This window comes from Sapajus apella, unplaced genomic scaffold (assembly GCF_009761245.1).
Source record: "Sapajus apella isolate SASKATOON/1434 unplaced genomic scaffold, GSC_monkey_1.0 scaffold61, whole genome shotgun sequence".
In the NCBI taxonomy this organism is placed as follows: domain Eukaryota; kingdom Metazoa; phylum Chordata; class Mammalia; order Primates; family Cebidae; genus Sapajus; species Sapajus apella.
Genome location: NW_022437001.1, coordinates 12,033,122 through 12,056,438, shown reverse-complemented (window position 1 = coordinate 12,056,438; position 23,317 = coordinate 12,033,122). Strand labels below are relative to the sequence as shown.

General features: G+C 40.0%; 1 protein-coding gene across 1 annotated transcript in view; it reads right to left on the bottom strand.

Annotated features, from left to right (window-relative positions):
• Nucleotides 1-23,317, bottom strand: part of TBC1D9 (TBC1 domain family member 9) — a 141,323-nt gene that overhangs the window by 71,252 nt on the left and 46,754 nt on the right. The window contains exon 2 of the mRNA XM_032246511.1: nt 10,877-10,987. Coding sequence (XP_032102402.1) covers nt 10,877-10,987 — 111 coding nt within the window. The remainder of the gene's footprint in view (nt 1-10,876; nt 10,988-23,317) is intronic.

Genomic DNA, 23,317 nt, shown 5'->3' with positions numbered 1-23,317 from the left:
GGGCTGCTTCAGTACTGCCAAAGCAGGTTTTGGAGGTTTCTTCCGGCTACATCCAAGCCTAAGATACAAAGAGTTTCAGAAGACTGGATTCCATGACTACTGTAGCAGGGACTCTAAAAGTAAAGGTCCTGGTGTGATGGCCTGGTAAAGGGCAGAGCATGGTGAGAGCACCACTCAAGAGTCAGAAGAACTTTGTGTATTATTCTATGAACTCATTATTATGATATGCTATTTTGGGAAAGAAAAAAGACATCAGCAAACAGTAGCTTTAGGAACCGAACTATGGATTCCTATCTGTACCCAACAGATACTCTCTGGAGAGAATAATGTAAAAGTATCTTTTAAAATTTATACTTACTGCACAAATGCACTGTATTCTTTGAACACTTTCCTAAATGCACAAAGAAGCAGTGAGGACAGGTGTTCCAGCTCCAGGCTCTGGTCACTAAAACTATGAGGATACCTAGAGCCAAGACTGGATTCACCACCACCATCTGAAGATGCCAATCCAGTAGAAAATACTTCTGGAAGCAGGTGGCCACTTCTGTCCATTTCTCACCCCAGAAAAATAGGGTCCAAATTACCTCTCAGAGATAACAGAGCAAATGCCGCTTTTTTTCTGGACTACTCCTTAGAAACCAGTGAGACTCCAAAGGAAACATGTTTGAATCACCAATGTTCCTTATAAATGGCTCTTCCATTTCTCAAGTAAGTAAGTACAAGGGCTGCAATAATTCAAGTCTTAGAACTTGTTGTTTAAAGTGAGATAATATGAAGCTCTTTTGTCATGACTCTGACAAGGAACTGATCTATTTACCCATCAGCTAGAACAAACTGTGTTAGGACACTCAAAAGAGAAACGAAGGGCTTGGCTGTCAATTTTTGGAAAGGCCTCATTTACAGAGATGCAGCAGGAAAAACAAGCTGACCTGACTGTGTAATCAGCTGGAATAACAAAAAGCCCTCACATTGGGTATGAGAATCCTTCAGGAAATGCAAGTCAAAGCATTCTGCTGTGGCTAACTACTAGATCAACGCTTGATAGGCTTAAGTTTATTTAGACATTGATTTCTAAAAAATAAGAATCTTTAACATTTAGAGCATTTTTTTTAGGGTAATGGCCAGAGGCCTAAATGTATACCTGGGCAAGTTTTTTAATGCTATCTGCGATGATGAAAAATATGAAATTATCCTAGTCTAATTATTCATCTAGTTTGAAATCTATCTTAAAGTCTTGAAGTCTACTTGAAACAAATACAATCATTTTGGGGAGTCCATCTTCTATCACATCTGGCCTCTGAGGATTAAGAACAAAGGTTTAAGCTCCATTGGTAGATATTTGGCAGATATTTCTTTTGTGATGCATGATTCATAATACATTTTTTTCTTTTTGTCTCCTAGGAATAATAATACATTTTGTTTCCGGGACTGCAGAACTTAAGAAAAACCTGTATTGCAGAATATCTAAAATATAAATTCTCATTGATCATAAGTGTATGTACGCACATGTGTAAGTACATTTGTATGTATATACATAAATAAAAACCAATCATCACATAGCAGAAAACAAAACAAAACAAAAACCCAATAAGCCTCCAAGGGATTAAAAAAGCAACTGACCTAGTATTTTCAGATTCAGAGCAGGCTATATGGATCACTGAGCTCACATGAATAGCACTTGAAGCTAATTAAATAAACGGAACCAAGTGAAGAAATCATCTGTATTATGGCCTTATCCAATATAATCTTAGTCACAAAGATAATAATTTTGAAGTTTCCACACCAAATGAAGGCAAGAGTATTACTCTGCACGCTGGAGTAATCATTTAATCTGTCCCTGTATTTACCAAGCCACCCTTGTACTTTCTACACCCAGAAAATTTACAAACTTATATTCAGAGAGGGCAAAAGACAAAACTCAAAAATAGCATGGTGATTTAAAACATTTTTAGAAACAGAAATATGCTTTTTCAAAATCCATATCTAACTAAAGTTATAATCAGGTTAAATAAGATGATAATGATAATGTCCTCTACTATTTGTGCTTACCAAGAGCAGGCATCACACTTGACTACTGAAATGTCAAACGGGCCAAGCACAGTGACTCACACCTGTAATCCCAGCACTTTGAGGGGCTAAGGCAGGAGGACCACTTGAGCCTAAGAGTTCAAGACCAGCCTGGGCAACACGATGAAAACCTATCTTTACAAAAATTAGCAGGGTGTGATGGTGTGTGCCTGTAGTCCTAGCTACTCAGGAGGCTGAGGGAGGGGGTAACCTGAGACTGAGGAGATCAAGGCTGCAATGAGCTGTGATCGTGCCGCAGCACTTCAGCCTGGGTGACCGGAGTGAGACTGTTTCAAAACAAGCAACAAAAACAACAACAACAAACTGTCAAACATATCCAGATTTTTCTGGCTCTAAAGCCTATACTCTTTTTAAAAATAATAATAATAATTTTTCATTTATTTATTTATTTTAGCAGAGACAGAGTCTCACTATGTTGCCCAGTCTGGTCTTGAACACCTGGGGTCAAGTGATCTTCCCACCTCAGCTTCCCAAAGTGCTGGGATTACAGGCATGAGCCACCGTGCACATCCAAAGCCCACACTCTTAATGCTACACTTTGCTGCCTTCTAACATTTTTTACAAGTGAGTATGAATAAAGGTTAAATTATCTGAAATAATTAGAAAGCTGGTTATCAGTGAGTCAATATTACTTAATGCCTCAGACCATGTCAAAAAAGTACGCCTGGTTTCAAACTTCTACAATGCCACATACTAACTCTGGGGCCGTGGATAGGTTACTTTAACCTCTTCGTGCTTCAGGGTTCTTGTAACATGTAGGGAACAACACTTAACACACTGGTTTGTGCTAGAGATTAAGTCAGATAACACACATCAAGTCCTTAGCATAGGCCTAGAACACAGAAATCACCAAACAGTTACTTTTGGAATTATCATAAGCAGTCGAACACAAAGACCTCATCTTGAAATGTGATTCAGAAAATATTTCTAACTTCTGATGTCAAGAAAAGAAACTAGCTGCTTACCTACTGCTTGACTAACATACATTTAGCACAAACCTCTGAGACCCTGGCACCCTTATGTTTGATTGCATATTATATGCCTAGACCTCCTTGTGTAACTATTAAAAGACTCTGACATAACTGCTTTTAATCTCTTATGGGTCATAATCATATGCTTATAGCTTTATAATCACTTTAAGAAAAGAGAGCCCCAGGTAACTCATACAGCCTGGGCAGTAAGAATCAGTAGTTAACATCCTTATTTTACTGGATAGTGGGAACATAAATGTCTATGTTTCTGGAGGGCAATCAGGTTAGAGATAGTAATTATATGCATATCTTTTTTTTTTTATACTTTTTAATTTTTGGCATTTTAATTATCTGTATATTTTTTGACTCAACATACCTATTTCCATAAATTTATACTAAGGTGATAATTAAGAGAATGTGCAAAGATTTTATTAGGAGAATATTCACTAAGATGGTTCAAATGCAGTAACATTACGGGAAAATCCTAGATTCCCAATAATAATATATGGAGTAGCTAATTTGTTACATTCACATAAAGTATCTATTTATTAAAATTGATGGGCCAGGCACAGTGGCTCACATCCGTAATCCTAGCGCTTCGGGAGGCCGAGGTGGGTGGATCATTGAGGTCAAGAGTTTGTGACCAGTCTAGACAACATGATGAAACCTCACCTCTACTAAAAATATAAAAATTAGCCAGGAATGGTGGCATGCACCTGTAGTCCCAGCTATGTGGGTGGGTGAGGCAGGAGAATCACCTGAAGCTGGGAGACAGAGGTTGCAGTGGGCTAGTTCAGAGTTTGCCAGAAGCATACTATTGGTCAGAGAGAAAAAGAAGGAAACTACTACAAAGGAGATCTTAGAATTCAAGTTATTTTTATTCATCTGTAAAAGTGTTCATTCTACGATATACTAATGCCACTTAGAGATAAGCTCTGCTATGTCAGGCCTTGACGAGATGTACAGGCAGCTTCAGTTAGCAATGCTGCTTTTGTTGGGCACTTCCTAAATGGTGATTACATGAATTTGCAATCTGGCTTCTTCTCAAATCCTGACTGGATGAAACCAGTCAGTGAATATGTAAAGAAACAAGTCCAGTAAAGGAGCCAAATAAAGTCTAGTAATGATGTGATACGGGACTTCTGTTAAAAGTTGTCAGTCAGCTTGTCTGAGGAGAACCTGTGTCTTTCTCACCTGCTTTTTCTCTTTGAGCTTTTATTTAGCTGTTGGAAGTATATTATCTTGGTACAAAAGAAGCTATTAGAGATACCCAAAGAGCCAGTTTGGGTGTTTGTTTCATGATGCCTTTTCATCCTCTCATTAAAGGGGTACCAAATCTTGCTCCCCAGAAAGAGAAAAAAAAAAAAAGAGAGAGAGATTGAGATTGTGCCATTGTACTTAATCCCAGGCAACAGAGTAAGACCCTGTCTCAAAAAAGAAAAAAAAGAAAGAAAATTGATGGTTCGTGGTATAGAAATACATTTTATTGACATTAAAAGTATTTTCAATATATTATTTTCCATTTTATTTGCATTCAAATGTATATCTGTTAAATATATATACTGTAAATCTATAGTATATACATAGCATATATTATATACCTATTTATTTACATATATAGGTATATAAAGCGTAGTGGAGATTTTTTTAAAGTCTAGAAAGTGATGATTTGTGAGGTGGTATTTTGTTTTGTTTTCTTTTTTGTTTTATGTATCTACATTTTCTAATTTTTGCAATAAACATGTATTGCTTGAAGAAAAAAGGAGGAAGTTTTGTTTGTTTGCTTTCTTAACCCACTCTATTCCTAAGGATATGAGAATAGTCCTTAAGTTAACACAGACCAAGAAAGAATTATAAAAATGCCTATCAACTTTCACATTACATCTTCCTTAAGTGAAAGGCAACTAAATTACCCAACATTTTCCTTACCAACAGTAGAGAATAAGAACAGAACCAATTAGTAATCTTTAAACACTGGGTCTTACCAGCCGCTAACTAAAAGAATGCTTACTCATAAAAGCCAGCATGGGGCCACTTGAGAAGTCCTGGGATAGGAGTGAGGATGCCTGAGAACTTGGTCTGATGCCACATAACTAACTATAACCAGGAATGTGAACTTGGACAATTCACCTTCCCTCTGCATCCTACTACAATAAGAGGGGCAGGCAAGACAATGGCTGATGTATCTTTTATTTCTGAAACACAGTGACCATCTAGGCCCAGATGACATTCTGAAATGGTAAAGAAAATGAAAACTAAATTAATACACATCCAAATCAAGGCACTGTTCAGCGCTGTTATCAGTGAGCTGTCTGTCAAACATATCCCCTCCATGCTTTCCTTTACTACCCCTTTTTGAAGGACAGATGCATCCAGAGGGAACTGCCAGCAGCTCCTTAGTATCTTTGTTTCTAATTCTCCTGAGCTGTCTCAGAACTCCTTTCTTTAGATCACATCCTTGGAATTACTTGTATTCCTACGTGTCCATATTCCCATGGAGATCATATAACCAACCCTTCTTACTGTTGGAACCTTCTAGTCCTTATAATGAGGAGAAAGCCATTTGGCTGAAGGCCAAGGCAGGCAATGGACTGGGCTCTCTCCTGTCTCTGTAATACCATATCCAAAACAAGAGCTGTTGGGGGCATATCTGTATCTACTTAGTTCTCTAATGTGAGTCCCAGGTGCAAAACAGTCAATTCACTGGTAAACCATGAGAGACAGAATTGACAGAGTAATGGTATAACAGCTCAACAAAACTGGCTAGATGAAATGTAGAATTTACTGTGCAAACCACTAAGCAAAATGCCCTCTCTGTAGGCTAGAATTGCTGACATAATGGCTTATCAGTCAAAAAGAACAAAAACGCATTTTGGGTACTAGTGAAATGAAATGGTCATTGTTTAGGAAAGTTTTTTGGCTTCCTTTCCCAATTAAAGTTCTCTATGTCAAGGAAATGTAAATGATCAACTTCTTCAGACCAGTCTGAATAGACTAACAGAAGATTTAAAAAAAAGGCATATGAAAATAATGTCTCATCAAATACCTCTTGCTACCTCCACCTCAGGGCCAGATGATTATTATAGTGCCAGTAAGATGGTCCAAATGTGGCTCAAGTCTAAGGCAAATCATACAGCTGGGATTTACCAGTAACACTAACTACTGGTCTACATGGTCTATGTCGACATTCGTGGCAGATGCTCCCTTTAATTCAATTTATGCTTATTAAAGATTTATAAGACACATGACAAGATCAAGGTTTATACAAAAAGGTTTTATGATCCCATGGATTCTACAAGGCAGCGAATTAGACACACCCAATTATCTGCAGAAGTTTCTTTTATAGCAATATTTCATAAAATCCTAGTAAATTAAAACCTTTTAATATATTTTCCTACACCATACTAGCTTTGTAGTTTATGAAAAGTAACATTAAATTTACAAAAAATAGGGTATAGATATATTTTTAAAAGCTTAAGAAAGTAGCTTCTGCTCTTAAAATCTTATCATGAAAGGGCAGTAATTTGGATTTTAAATGGAAATTGATAAGAATTGTAAGTAGTCAGGTGTGGTGGCTAACACCTGTAATCCCAGCACTTTGGGAAGCTGAGGCAGGTAGATGGCTTCAGCCCAGGAGTTTCAGATCAACCTGAGCAACATAGCAAGATCCTGTCTCTTAAAAAAAAAATTATCCTGGCATGGTGGTGCGTGCCTGTAGTCTGTTACTTGGGAGGCTGAGGTGTGAGGATCACTTGAGCCTGGGAGGCAAAGGTTGCAGTGAGCTGAGATCATGCCACTGCACTCCAGCCTGGTCAACAGAGTAAAACCCTGTCTAAAAACAAAACAAAACAAAATGTAACAAAACACAACAACAACAAAACAATTAATGGCCAAATGTGACTTTCACAACAGTTGTCAATTCCTTTTGTGCAGTCTTCCATAAGGAAATTCTGGAGCTATCTCTATGGGTAATCAATATATACAAAAACTAAAACTACTCTGGGTTTATTATAATGAAATCATGCAGCTGTGACAGGTATTACTTACTGGGAAAAGAAAATTACACATCTCTTTAGACAATAAATGATGCCATCAGCATTTGCAGCCCAGCGTTCCTTAGCCTTGGCTCAGCAAATAATTCAGGAATAACTCAGCTTTGCAACACCCAATTCTATCCCATAGGAGTATTCATAGGAAGATCTGTTTCACAGCAATAGCACCGCAAAGCCCCAGAATCAGACTAAAGAATAGTAACGTCAGGCAATGACATTATAAATGTCAATGACAACAAAGGTGATGGCTCAGGGGCAGAAGAAAAGTCACAGGAGACACAAAGCAGTTCCTTACATCATCAGAAATTGATGTGGGAAGTCCAGGAGCCTGGAGGGCTGTAAGAAGAGATCTGAGGGCTCTGAAGACCTCTTGCCTGCAAAGGATCTCACGGGCAGCTGGGCACTGAGGCGGGATTGCTGGAAAGTGAGCGAGGAGGAGGCAGCCGCATCCTTTCCACACCCTCATGAGGTAGGGGGGTTTGATGGCTCTCCCTGACTTTTAACATCTTCCTTTTTAGTTATTTGCTGGCTAAGAAAGACTATTCTAGATTGTTTACTAACTAAAGGTGATGCTTTCCCAATCAACTACTGCGGGCCAGATAGTACTTTCCCTTCTATGGGCTCCCTCTGTGCTGAGGAACCGTACAGAGAAGACTGGAACACTGTCTTCCAGCAGCCTGCGTTACACTGGTAGGTCTGTCCAGGTCAGAGTTCCAGCTTCCTCTTTGTTGGAATTCACTTGAGGTTGTAGGCAAAATATTACAGAAAATATTTAGAGAAAGTTACAGACTATAGTCTCAAACCTTGTGGAAGGCCAAAAGGTTTCATTGGGGCCAGCCAGTCCAATGGCATAGGAAAGAGATAGAGACAATCAAAGGCCTTACCCCGCATCCCTTTGTCTCTACTCTGTTTACTCTTGCAAACTTTGTGCTGTACAGCCCTCTCCAGGAAAGATCAAAGGGGAATTAACTGTTAATAGTGTTTACTCTGGGCCCAAACATAAAGCTTTGATCTTTTGTATAACCACTCTTTTAACCATATTAATTATCCACAAGTGTGCTAACTGAGAACCTCTGTTGTAAAATCCCGAGGGAATAAATGTGTGGATGAACAGAGTCCAGTTTTGATTCGTTGCATTTTGCTCTCTGAAAGTAGTCAATGACCATCCCTCGTCCACTTGTATTACTGTAATGGTGTGAGAGTGCATTCAGTCATCCACCGTTGAGTCAGGGTCTGCAGGCCAGATATCTCACCTCTTCCTTAATCCTTTATCACCCTTCGCTTCTCCATGGGTTTTACCAACTGCCCTAAACCCTGAAGCTATGCCTTCATTCATGGGATGTGTAAACAATGGTTATAGTCAACTGTCTCTCATTGGGCTGTTTGCATCTCAGAGTACATTTTAAAAGACGTAATTACAATGTTAGAATTTCAGGTCCTACTAAATCCTTGAGGGAGAATTACCCAGGCACTGGAGATTGCCAGCAGCCTGAAATCACACCCAGATAACCTCCTCTATTTCTTCAGGAGGCCAGCCTATATTCCAGCTTAGCTGCGTACCCAGAAGTCAAATGGAACTATAAGATACTGGTTCACACTGGGCTGTAACTGACTATTTACTTGTATCCTCACTAGACTGTATGTTTCTCAACAGCAGAGACCAAATATAATTGTCTTCATATTTTTAGATCCCAGCACAGCACTTACTACCAAGTAAAGATCAAGTTTAAAAATGAAGTCAACTGAAAAAGCTAGAACAATTCAAGCGAAGAATTATAACCCAGAAGATGAAATAAATAGGCATGAGTCTATAGTGACATAAATAATAAATAAATGAGGGAGAAGAAATAAATTTACTGTGCAAAAGAATACCCAATAAATTATGTAGATATTCTACCCCAAAGGAGAGAGAGAAAAATCCCTGTTCCTTAAGTATGGTCTGCACATAGTGATTTCCTTCCAAAGAGAAGAAAGGGAAGAACAGAGTGATTTACAGTAGAGAAACCTGAAAAACACTGTATCAGGCAGGTGATCAAGGATGCCCACCGTCATAAATCATGTTGATAAAATGTACACTTGGCATGGTAAAACAAAATGGCACTTTATCTCTGTGATTTTTCTCACAAAATTCTACCACCCCGTCTAATCATGAGAAAAATATCAAAAAAATTCCAACTGAGAAGCATGCTAAAATATACTGGATCGGTATCTTTCAAAACTGTCAAGATCATCCAAAACCAGGAAAATCTGAGAAACTTCTACAGCCAAGAGGAGCTTAATGGGATATGACCGACTAACTATAATGTTATACCAGATGGGATACTGAAATAGAAAATCAGGGAAATCTAAACAAACAATGGACTTCACTTACTAATAATGTATCAATACTGATTCACTAATTATAACAAACATACCATACTAAGATGTTAATAATAGCAGAAACTCTGCAGTAGGGGGTGACATATATGAGAATTCTGAACAATCTGCTCAACTTTCCTGTAAATCAATTAGAGGAAAATAATAATAGTTTAAAAAAGCATTTCTATAGTGCCCTTCCTTTTCTTACGGTTATTTTTAAAGCCACATGCAAACAAAAACTTGGCCATTTTAAGCCAGTCACAGTGGCTCATGTTTGCAATCCCTGCACTTTGGGAGGCCAAAGCAGGAGACTCACCTGAGCCCAGGAGTTCAAGACCAGGCTGGGCAACACAAGGAGACACCATCTCTAGATAAAAAAAGAAAAAATAAAGGCTGGGCACAGTGGCTCACACCTATAATCCCAGCACTTTAGGAGGCTGAGGCGGGCAGATCACCTAAGGTCAGGAGTTCAAGACCAGCCTGACCAACATGGCGAAACACTGTCTCTACTAAAAATACAAAAATTAGCCGGGCGTGGTGGTGCGTGCCTATAATCACAGCTACTTGGGAAGCTGAGGCAGGAGATCACTTGAACCCAGGAGGTGGAGGTTGCAGTGAGCCGAGATTGCGCCACTGCACTCCACCCTGGGCAACACAGCAAGACTCCATTTAAAAAAAAAACAAAACACAAAACTTTGCCATTTGGGACTAGAAATTCTTGTGAGAAATCCAATAAAAGCAAGATTAAAAAAAAGTTTTTTTAAGACTAGTCAAATGCAGTAGTGAGAAGTGGGGAAACAGCAGAAAAGGAGTTCCACCTGCAATGACTGTGATCAATGGAGATAGCTCATGACCTTCAGACCAGCCAAAGCAAGACTGCTGACTATTATTTTAAGCACAGCACAGCATCACTGATTACCATCGGGAGAAATAAACAATCCCTACTCACCACGAAGTGTCCTATGCTAGGATATACCAAATAATACTTAGTATACCCAAGTATTCCACACATCCCTCTTCATTTCCCAGCTTCCTCTGCAGTGAGATTGGGCCCATGTGACTGGTCTTGGCCAACTAAGTGTGAGAGGAATGGAAGGTGGAGTGTGCCACTTCCGGGCCAAGGAAGTTAAACACCGATGTGCTCCACCCTTGCACTCTTCCCTTGGATGCTGACCTCAGAGGCCTTGTTTTCCAGAGTTTTACTACACATGGAGGAGGGCACGTGATCCCAACATGACTCTACCAGAGTGAGAAAGAAATTTTCATTGTATTAAGCCACTGAGACTTTGAGTTCATGTGTTGAAATGGCTAAGGTTAATTACCCTAAAATACCAGTAATTGCATTCAGCAAGTACACACTCCTTTCCTTCTGATAAAAAGTTGTTATCCCAGAATGTGGTTGCTTACCACAGGCGATGGTCCAGTAGACTAGGGAGTCTGGAGTCTGGTACAGGATTCGGTAAGGAGCCACCCGGGCACTGGAGTCCAACACAACATCAAGGGTACCCACCAGCAGGCCTGAGGGTGGAAAATGGGGAGAAACAGGTAAGAACTATCTCAGTGTTTTCCCAAATTCCCAGAGGCAGCATGAATGCAGCCCTTCCGTTGAGATCTCCCAACAATCCCATCTCCCATTGCACCACATCTTGACAAAATTTCATTTTGGGGTAATGCTGGCCCTACACATGTTGCACAACTTGACAAGGTCATCAGAACCAGTCGTATCTATCTGATTCAGTCTGCCTTGCTGCCCTACATGTTATTTTAACCTGTCCCACTTTCCATTTATATTTAAAAAATTAGTACAATTCAGCTCAGCAAACACTAATTAAATTCCTACTATGTGCAGGACAAACCCTGTGGGCACAAAACTGAGTAAAACAGCATCCCCAGGGCATTTATCATCAAGTAGAAGAGAAGGTCGGGCAGGGCTTTGGCACTGTGTTTAGGAGTGAGCTAGGGCTGGGAAACAGAGGGATCTTCCCATTTCAACAGCAGAGGCCTCTGCCATTTGTGACATCAGTCACGATACCCGGGCAAACCAGAGCCTGGTCTATGCTAAGAAATGATGCAGGAATAAGGCTGAGCAACAGGGCCTGCATTTTTAGCACAAAGTTTAGTTCTTTGGCAGCATAGAGTTTAGTTCTTTGAGTCAAGAACGCTAGTGATCCACTTATCCAGGGTTGACCAGGCCCTCGTGAAGAGTTGTTCACATCGTCTGAGTCTAGACAAGCCTGACTGTTCAGCAAATGAGTTTCGCAATTTATCTGTAAGAAATACAAATGTCCAGCACACCAATGCTCACTTAAGAACAGGCTGTACCTTCTCTTTCTAGGAGGAAAATTGACAAGGAAAAGGAAATCAGCAGCAGGAGGCAGCTTAGTGAGCAAAGGTGGAACAAAGTCCGCCCACATGACCCAGTTAGGGCACTCCGGCCGTGCAGAGGACGCACAGCCCTGTTTCTCACTCAGCAATCCTTTTTCAATGTTCCCAGACAACTTGTCAGGTATGATGGTGACAGTACAAGGATTCTGACAGCTTCAAACTGGAAGCCTGTCATCAGCGCAAATTTCTCTTTTAACCACACTGAAGTGATTAGACACCAAACATTTTCTACAGTATTCTGAAACGACACAGGTAACACACACATTCTCTAATGTATTATACCCTAGATCCCTTAATTGCAAGGATGACTCCAAAAGATTCCCATAATGTATATGCCCATAATTATTCTAGAGCTACATAGAAACCAGTACAGAGCAGGGCTTGCATTCAGGAGGACCTATTGGGAGCTCAGACCAGTTGACAATCTTAGGCCAAGACACTTTATTTCCAAAGCCTCGCTTTTCTCAATTGCCAAATGGAGACACTATTATTACCACCGGATTGTTTTTGAAGACTGAAGGTAATAGGACTTAGGGGTAATAGGCTGTTTGGAATGAGGAGTTAGGCCACTGGAAAAAAACTGCTAGGATACGCTTTCATTTAATTTCACTTTTATTTAGATTGCATGTTTATAGAGGATGACTTTGGGACGGAACTAACGGTAGTTGAAGTTGGGAGATGGAGGCTGAAGGCCCCCAGCCTCCTTGCTCTGCAACTGTTGAAACTACTGAAAGCATCAAAGCTCAGTGCCATATTGCAGGCTTTTCCTGACGTTCTGCTGAATCTGAACCACAAATTCTGAAAATATTACCGCCAGTACCTCTTGTGTTATTTTGTAATAACGTCTTGAGGCTTGGTTTTGGCCATACCAAATAAGACCCTGATATGCACAATGCCACTGAAATTCACTTCCCTCTGCTCTGGCATCCTGGTGTCATGCAAGGAACTATGTTGTAGTCAACTCACGTTCAGAAGGGCTCAATTCTGGCTCAGACTCTGTTCTAAGCAGTTCTGTGGAGTGGGACAGGCCATTTCACTTCTCATTGCTTTGATTTCCTCAGTTGTAAAGTGGTCATAGTAGCCCTTGCCTTCCTGAACTAGGGTTATTAATCAAGAAGCCTAAGTGAGGTAGACCATGCAGAAGTCCTACAGTTGTCCTTGGTCTTTGTCCAAGGGCAAAAAATCCATTTAGATTCACTGCATCCATGGTGACCATTAACTGACTTGAACATAGCAGGAAAAAAAAAAAATTTTTTTTTGCTGAAGTAGAAGTTAATTCATTAGCTTTGGCCTGTATGAATACATTAAAAATAAGCTGGGCACAGTGGCTCATTCCTGTAATCCCAGAACTTTGGGAGGCTGAGGTGGGCGGATCACCTGAAGTCAGGAGTTCAAGACCAGCCTGGCCGACATGGTGAAATCCTATCTCTACTAAAATACAAAAATTAGCCAGGCATGATGGCGGGCGCCTGTAATCCCAGCTACTCAGGAAGCCGAGACAGGGGAATCACTTGAATCCAGGAGGTGGTGGTTGCAGTAAGCCAAGACTGCACCACTGCACTCCAGCCTGGGAGGCTAAGCAAGACTCCATCTCAAGAAATAATAAATAAATAAATAAATAAATAAATGACTGCAAAGTCTTCCAAAGAGGATGGTTTTCAAAACAATATCACACACATATGCATTTTTGTTTGCTTTACTGCGACTTGGATTTACTACAGACACCTCTAATTTCTTAAACGACTTTTCGGTTATCTACAGATGGAAGAATAGGAAAAACAGAAAATAGTGAAATAGTGCTAGCTGAGAACACTAAATTTCCTTCTATGTTAACTAGACACAGAAATGCATCACGCATAATTAAGTGTAATATCTTTCACATCTTGAATCAAAATAAGAAATAAAATGCTGAAACTACTACAAGTGTCATATATGTTGGTTCTAAGGCATACGGACTTTACTCTGGGTTTCGAAGTTTGCAATCAAGAATCAGCCTGTGGCCGGGCGCGGTGGCTCAACCTTTAATCCAGCACTTTGGGAGGCTGGGGCAGGCAGATCACTTGTGGCCACAAGTTCGAGACCAACCTGGCCAACATGGTGAAACCCCTTCTCTACTAAAAATACAAAAAAATAGCCGGGTACAGCAGTGGTGCACACCTGCAATCCCAGCTTCTTGGGAGGCTGAGGCAGGAGAATTGCTTGAACCTGGAAGGTGGAGGTTGCAGTGAGCCGAGATCATGCCACTACACTCCAGCCTGGGCAACAGAGCAAGACTCTATCTTTAAAAAAAAATCAGCCTATGTGGTTGAATAAGCCTCTGAGTGTCATCATAGACCAAGACTCTTCCAAGAGCAAGCATAATTCACTGGGCAGGGCAGAGCACAGGACAGGGTCAGCCCTGGTTCTGGAATGCTTCAATCCTGGCTCTGCCACTTCCTCCTAGAGCCTCAGTTTCATCATCCTTAATGGTTCACTGAACTTTTGTCCTCTGTAACACAAAAGAGGGAAGACCACTGAAAAGCTACAACCCAATCCACCTGTTTTGATCAGCACAATGTTCCCAATTAAAATCCAACTCCAACATAAACTATTCTAATTAATAAAACCTCTGGTGTCAATCAGAGATAAAGAAAACCAAGTTGCTTAAAGTAGGGCCCCATGGAGTGAGGGTTTCTGATTAGACACCAGTTCACCAACCCTACCTATGCAATCACAACTGGTGCCATCAACTTCCACTAAGGCTTGGATGAAAACCAACAGATACACATGTACTTAGCATAGTACATGCTGAAATATTTTCAAGTAAATTTTAGAAAGTATAATATCTGGATATTCACATTAGGTGCATTTAAATGAGAGAATTTCTGTGAAAATTCCCTGAACATTGAAGGCACTGGATATGCAAACAGAAAATAATATTGTGAATTGAGGTATGCAGTTGGCCAGTCAAATCAAGAAATATACTCTTTCCGCTTTAACCCAGAAGTGCTGAGTCCTTTCATGTCTTGATAACACTGATCACTTGAAATGTTGTGCTTGTCTGCTTCCTCTTGCCTTTCCTCACCTCAAACAGCAAACTCCCAATCTTTTAATGCCACCTCTTTCCTGCTTGACTCTTCCTCCCAGTTCTGCCTCCACAATGCCTATTACATTTGTTTAACATTACTTGCACATTCTGCCTTGTCTCATTTTTTCCTCTTCTGTCCAGACTGAGAGTTCCTTGATGGCAGGGTCTAACTGACTATTTGGGACCCACAGGATCTGTACTTTGGAGCCCAGTAAGCACTAAACACATGTTTGATGATGAATGGACAAGTAATGTATTTATGAAAAAAAAAACCTAAAAAATAAATTATCACCATGCTATCTAAACTCTAATGGTATATGAAGCCAAGACCCTGGGAAAAAGGAAATACTTCTCCTTTGTCCTCTATCGATGTAGAATACTAGGAGATTGGAAATCTGGTGTAGAGAAACTTCCCCCCTCCCCTCCCCCCAAAAAAAGCAACAATTAGGATTTTCTTAGAAATCTTATTACTCATACCTTTGAAATGGCTGTCAAAATACTGAACCTTTTCATTTCCCACACAAAGTGCTGTTTTAGCAGCTGTTCTAGTCAGCTATTTCTGGTGTTAAACAATCTTTGATTGCCTGAGATAATGAAATCAAATTACAGCCCTCAAAATAACTCATCTCTGCATCTACCTATTATATTAGTATAGGGGCATCTTATAATGTAAAAGTGCTGTTTTCAAGGAGATTCAGAAAACACTTGTTAAAACTGTTCCATATTCACTTCCCACTTGGTTGTGGGCACTGGAGGATGTGCGACGCACCGTCACTACTCCACCACTGCAGCCTGGCTGGGAGCTGGTACAGGTGGTAGGTCCACAGTGCTGCAGAGAAGCCCCTGTCACTCTGCAGGTAGGGCTGTGTCAGGAGCGTGCTGCCACGCAGAAATGTGCTTATGGAAATGATCAATCCATCTACCGACGATCATGGCTAAGTTAAAGTTAAACTGGAGAGAATCCTAAATATCACTTGCCCTCCCCTACTCCTTCAGCCCTGAAGCCAGTCCAAAATGAAGTAGAGATCTATGAAGTCCACAGCAGAGTAGACAGGGGAGTGGGCTCAGCCTTGGCTCACATACCAGCCAGTGCCTTAATCTCTTGGTGGCCCTGCTTCCTGAAAAAGAAACAATAATAGTATCTACCCTAGGAGTGCCTCATATGTGCTAAGCACTATTGTATAATGAAATATTCAAAACAATAGAAAAGTGTAGAAAATTACAAAACACATATACCACTACTCTGACTTCTTTTTTATTTTGCCTTACCTGCTTCAGATCTATTTTCTTTTAACAGAAAGAAAAGGTAACAGACACAGCGAGGTTCCCTTTGCACCCCCTTCATCCTATTTTCCTCTCTCCATTAACCATTCTTAAATTGTTTTGTATTCTTCCTATCCAGGTCCTTATACTTTTACTGACCCATATGTTTGTTCATATAAAAAATTTAAAACTGATGAGTATTTTACAATTTTCCTATAAGTTATACTGCAGCTTATTTTTTTAATCAATAATATGTTTGTAAAACTTATCCAGAATATACTTGTAAATCTGATTCGTTCATTTTAAAATACTATGCAATACTCCACTATATATTACAACTTATCTGTTTTCTTAGTAAAGGACATTTGGATTTATCCCTATTTTTTGCTCTACTATGCAACTACAATCATATTGTTTGCATGAATCCTTAAGCATGTGAGCACATTTCTTTAGAATGGAATTGTCAGGTCCTAGGGTAAGTTCATTTTTAAACCTTATTAGATACTACAAAATTGCTCTCTAAAGTGCTCAGGAAAGTGTGAGGACACCTGTTTCTCCATAATATCTCCAGTACTTACTATTAATAGTTTTTTATTTTCACCAATCTCTACAGTGAGAAATGGTATCTATTTGTTATTTAAATTTGCATTCCTCTGATTATTAATTGAGTACCTTTTCCTGTTTATTGGCCATTCCAACTTCCATTTTTGTGAGTTATTTGCCTTTCCTATTGTGGTGACATTTGCTAAAAGGTCCAGTAAGACATCCAGAGTTTCCCATCTAGAAGCTTCCATTTATATACATACTGTATTTCCATTCATTTCAGCAAATACTCACTGATCTCCCTAAAGCCAGAGATGTAGTATCCTTGGATTTACTTCTTTATGTAACCTCTATGCACATGCAAGACTTCTGGCTCAGTACTTGCTCTCGTGAGTATCACTTCCATGCCTGGCTTACTATTTGGGAAGATGGGAGCTTTCCGTAGGCCACCTGCTGCCACCTGTTCTTCTGGCTGCTGCTTCTTAGATGTAAGTGATATATTCTCTGGAAGTCTTAACACTTACTACATGATACTGGGCAGAAAGTAATTAAATGAAAACATTCAGAAGGAGCTGCTGACATACCTACAAGCTCCCTAGCCATACCATAACTTTTACACTTCTTTAATGAGCCTTGTTTGTTTGCTTGTCACTTTTTAAACCCTCCAAGGCTTTGCACACACATTTTTCTCATCCTGGCAAACTACTATTTCCCTCAATATCCCGATCAAGGTCACCTAATGCACATGTCCCTGTTTTCTCCGACATGCTCCCAACCAACGCTCTCAACACTCAAGCCCGCAAATCTCCTGGCAATTAACTGTTCACTTTTCTAGGTTCTGCCAACCATCTTGACTTATATTACACTAAGGTAATTACTACATTGTTTCCAACTTCAAAAATAGGAGAGTATGGTTTCCTCCCAGCAGACCCTGGGCAACTTGAGGACAAGCACTGCCTTATTTATCTTGGAAGTCCCAAAGCCTACAATAATATTCAGCACATTGTGCCGAATATTTATGATGTGTACCACAAAATTCTCAATTTGATGGACATTGGGAGAAACCAAGAATTATTTCAAGAACTAATTCATCTTTGTACCACAGTTTCCAATGTTATAAGTTCTGGCAAATCTGCCTTAAATAATTAAAATTGTCTAAGAATCTTACAAGGGAGACCAGGACTTGAGAAGGCTAAAATTCCAATTTCAAAGACTGTGAGGTAATAATGCAAACTAAACTCATATCTGAAAGTGCTTACCTTGGGAAATCAATTTCTCCAATTTCAGAAGTAATTTGTCACTTTTTAATCAGTTTTGAAACTTATCAAGAATTAAGTTGGACCAAAAGCAGAGATATTTAGGGAAAAGACAAGTCTCTATTCTCCTACTTTTGGAAACGAATTCAGAAATAAGCAATTGTCAAAAAAACAAACAAACAAACAAAAACACAAACAAAACTAAAAAAAAACAAGAAAATACAAAGACTTAACCAGTTGATACCCTTGTGCCCAACACACAGATTGGTAAATCCGTTTTGCACACCATAATGGCCAGGGGACCAGGGGAAGGGGTAGGGAAATGATTCTGTGTACAGGTGTGAAGAATGCTGAAATGGCCAGGTAAGGACCAGCTCCATAATTATGAATGTACCAGAGCTCCCTGTGGCACTATAACCAATGTGAAGGTACACGTGGGCTAATGTTGGCCAGCCACATTATGTACGAAAGGGGTGGTGGCTATTCTCTGGGTAAGGAGGTGGGAAATGTGGGAAGTTTGTCAGGGAAGGTGGCTGGGACAGTAGATGGGTGCAATGTTCCATAACCTCAAAGAGTATTATAGTTATTCTCAGGCACAGGTATTACTGGCAACAGGGGAAAGAGATTAGAAGGGCATGGACAGACATGTAACTAATCCCAATACCTGGATGCTACTGTCAGTGTCGAATAGTCTGGGAGCAATTTTCTTTTCATAAGTATCATACATTCTTCCACTCTCCAACATCTCTAGATAAAAATGGTTCTCAAAAAGCCTACTGTGGAATGTTGTTGGTTTAAACAGGCCATCCGCAACTCTTTCCTCTCCATTTCAACAGCTGCTTCTTATAACCCCATTCTAGCTGCCCCTGTATCATATCATGGCTGCCTTCAAAGATGGCACTGTTACCTGAGGGGAAGGAACCAGTCTTCTCTCCCTTCCTCTCCCTTCCTCCCTCCCTCCCTCCCTCTCCCTCCCTCCTTCTCTCTCTCTCTCTCTCTCTCTCTCTCTCTCTCTCTCTCTCTCTCACACACACACACACACACACACACACTCTCCAACTCATCATTGTTCTTCAAAAGATGAACTAAGAAGTCTAAGAAATACATTGATGGCTCTTAATTAGGAAAGTGCTTCTCAAACATTTGTGGTTAAGAATCAGTTTTGCCACTGGAAGATGGGGCTGGAAAAAAAAGGAATCAGTTTTTAAAAAGAAACCATTTTCTTTGATTTTAGTTTTTAATCTGTTACAGACCGACACTTTTGTTAAAATATGATGCATCTGAAATACCAAAAAAATGAAATGACATAAAAAATACAAGCTTCTAATTTTTTGATTAAATTTAACAGACAAATTGTTCTAGGTTTCTAAATGTTTAATCTCAATATCCATTCTTAGCTGGAGGCAGCCTGGTAACAGTTTAAAATTTGGTGCTTTAAGTCAGCGGTCCCCAGCCTTTTGGCACCAGGGACTGGTTTCATGGAAGACAATTTTCCCACCAACGAGAGGTGGGGATGGGGTAGTCGGGGATGGTTTGGGAATGAAACTGTTCCACCTCAGATCATCAGGCATTAGATTGTAAGGAGCATACAACCTAGATCCCTTGCATGTGGAGTTAGCAATAGGGTTCTCATGCCTGTGAGAATCTAATGTCACAGCTGATCTGACAGGAGGCGGAGCTCAGGCAATACCGCTTCCACAGTCTGCAGGCTGGCAGTTGAGAACTCCTGCTTTAAACAGTATTAAAGTAGGGGAGGGGAAGCTCTAGGGCAGTCATTTTGTTGAGATTATGTTTCTCAGAATCATTTATATAGCTTTACAGAGCACATGCAATTCTATAAATTTTATTTGGGAAAAAATGACTGTTTTCACAATGCAAACTAAAATAAAACTCAACAAAATCATTTCTCAATGGAAGGCAAGGATACATACGTGAATGAAGAAGGCATGGGGGTTTTGCTGTATATTTATCCCACAGGACACGGGCTAAAAAGTGCTGGGAATAAGAACTAGTGTATTAGGTGATTCCCGAGAGACCCCTGCCTCATTTCTTACAAAGAGGGGAGTGAGCTAAAGGGGGAAGAATGACAAAGCTAAGAGAGGAAGAGTACCCACTCTGTAGAATTTCAAACAGTAATTTCAGATCACAGGGTCTCTGATACACATGCTTATGTAAGTACTCACAAAGTAAATCCTCAACAAGAAAGAAGCTGTGACTTTCAGATTTTCCACTTCAAAAGATAAAACACAGGCTGGGTTATAACTAAGTACACAGAGCAGAAAACTGAAATCTGAAGAGCACTTTATCTATATCCAATTAGTATGTGCTGCTCAAATCTCCCAAGCACCCTCAAAAGCCATGTCTTCCAGGAGCTGTTCCATTTTCCCTGCAGGCCCATTTCTTAAAGTCACAAGCACCTGCTCCTGCATAAAGCAAGAACAGCTGGAAATGGATTTTTCCTTCTTTTTGGGGTGAGGTCTGAGGAAAGAATGATGATTCAAATACTTTCTTAATGCAATACCTTACTCTACACCCTAATCAGGACCAATTACATAATTTGTGGGGCCCAGTGCAAAAAGAATATTCAGGTCTCCTTGCTAAAAAATTCTTCAGAATTTCAAGACAGCAGCAGTAGAATATTAAGCCAAGCTCAATGCTTTTCTAAGTGCAGGTCCCTGTGTACATGTCACACACCTAGGAAGCCAGCCTTGACCCCAGCCATGTGTTGGCACGTTCTTTCCCCACAAACAAGCTTGCTGCTCTCAGACTGTTGTGCAGGATTCAAGTCTGCTCTGATATAGACCAAAGAGGACAATGGGACTGAACATATTAAAAAATCACCCCAAGCCTTGTGGGATCTAATTCCTCAAAGAAACCCCTCAACCTGGTACTAAGAAAGTAGATAATATTTTCTTAGAGTTACAGCTGCTTCCATATGTGCAACAGGAAGGTATATTGATTCTACTCTTGCCTGTTGAGGTGAGTCTGAAAACCTAAAACTCAAAGGTCAAGCCCAGCCAAGGTCACCCTTGAGAAGTAGGAAGGAGGGACCTTTTTGGTGCTGGTGGGAAGAGTTCACCGCTATGAAGCCCACCTCTGTTTCTAAGAGATTAGCTCTATCAGTCCCCTCCTGGATACCTGGAAGCAATGCCCCTCAGATCCTTTCTCTCAGGAAGGCCACTGCAGAAGCCACTAACTGTCCTAAGACGTCAATCCTTCTTGTAATTCATATATCCTCTTACATAGTACATCTGCAAATAATTGATAGCATCTATAAGCTAACGAACAACTTGACAATGAAACAATGGCATGAAATGGAAATAATTCTGAATTTAAAACTACATTTAGGTAATAACCTATAATGTCTAAATAAATTATAGTACATTGATGTAATATTAGGACATGTAAAAGCACATCTTCAAATAATTATTAACGACATGGTGAAATGCACCTAGTATATGAAAAATAGCACAAAAGTACTGTTCTGTATGATCTCAATTTGTAAAAAAAAAAAAATAAAGAATATAACCTATATTGCAAATTATAATGTATTAATTTTAAATACAAAAATAAATATGAACATTAACATCAGTAGGTGAGATAACAATTCTGCTTTTTTATGCTCTTCTGTGTTTTCAAAAATTTTCTCATTGTGATTCAATAAATTTATGAGAAAAAAAAAATTATAATTACCTCCAACCTTATATTTTGGGCTTTTTTTACTCAAAGAGAGCTCATGCCATCAAGTAAATAGACAGTTACTGTGGTTATACTAAAGCTGCTCCTTCACAACAGATAACCACAGGTTACAAATCTTGTTGCTAGGATACAACATGCTAGCTAAGAGTCAATATCTAAATGGGAAGCGCTCTCAAAAATACACTTCCTTGGAGAGAGACCTGGTTTTTAAATTTTAGAAATTCTTTTTTGAAGTTCATTTTTTCCCTCCGGTATATGAAGTTCATCAATGCTACAAATTGCTACATATTCATACACACTGAACCACATTCCTTACTCCAGTTGCAGGCACTCGATATTTAATAACTAGCTTAAGTCAGAAAGTTTATAATGTCGAAATGAATCAAATTGATTTCACCATTTTTATCGCCAAGTATTCTGAGTATGCTTTTTTTTTCCCCCTAAATATAGATGGGGTCTTGCTCTGTTGCCCATGCTGGAATGCAGCAGCATGACTGTTTCTGAACCAAACTGAGGGTCGGGCTGCTGTTTCTCTCGGCCTAATAACGAGATGCAGATGAACTGGGGAGAAAGAGTCTTTATTTCTGCAACTGGTTATAGGGAGAAGGCCTGGAAATTATCACCAGACCAACTCAAAATTAGTTTTCCAGAGCTTGTATACCTTCTAAGCTATATGGCTACGTGTAAGTGGAAATTCATCTAAGGATATAAGTGATTAACTTCTTTAATCTATAAGGTCTGAGTCTTGAAGACCTTCCTCTGGAGTCTCAGTAAATTTACTTAATCAAACGGGTCCACGTGCTGGGGCGATTACCCTTATCTTGTCTCCTGCTAAATCACAGAGGTTTGAGGAGTTCCTTCAGACCCCCAGTAACTTGTTTGTGGAGGCCTGGGGAGTTTCTTCAGACCTACAACAAAACTTGTTTAATCCAAAACAGGTCCTGTTAATAATTCCTTTATTATCTTGTCATGCTTCAAGGCCCAGGAAAGGCCTGAGCAAAACTCCTGGTGGGCTTTTCTTACATCCCAGCCTTTGTATGAGGGCACTGGCTCCTTCAGCTTTTAATATTTAATTTCACCACTCAGTCAGTACTGAGACAGTTGTTACGGAGGCCTGTGTTAGTGAGACCTGACCTGCGACATGATCACAGCTCACTGCAGCCTCAAAGTTCTGGGCTCAAGGGACACTCCTGCCTCAGCTGCCTGAGTAACTGAGACAATAGACACACCTCACCTGGTTAATTTTTATGTTTTTTTTTGTAGAAATGTGGGTTTCACTATGTTGCTGAGACTGGTCTACAACTCCTGGGCTCCAGGGATCTTCCTACTCTGGCCTCCCAAAGCGCTGGGATTACAGTTATGAGCGGCCTCATAGGCCTTCCGCTGAGTATTCATTAAATCTGTAGGTACCCTTGCTGGGCACTGGGCACTGTGGCTCACGCCTGTAATCCCAGCTTTTAGGGAGGCAGAGGCAGGAGAGTAGCTTGAGCCCAGGAGTTCGAGACCTGCCTGGGCAATATAGTGAGACCCGTTCTCTTAAAAAAAAAAAAAAAAAAAAAAAAAAAAAAAAGTACCCATTCATGGTGCTGCCTTTGGCTATATAGAAACAAGACAAAGAAAAATGCTATCCATGCT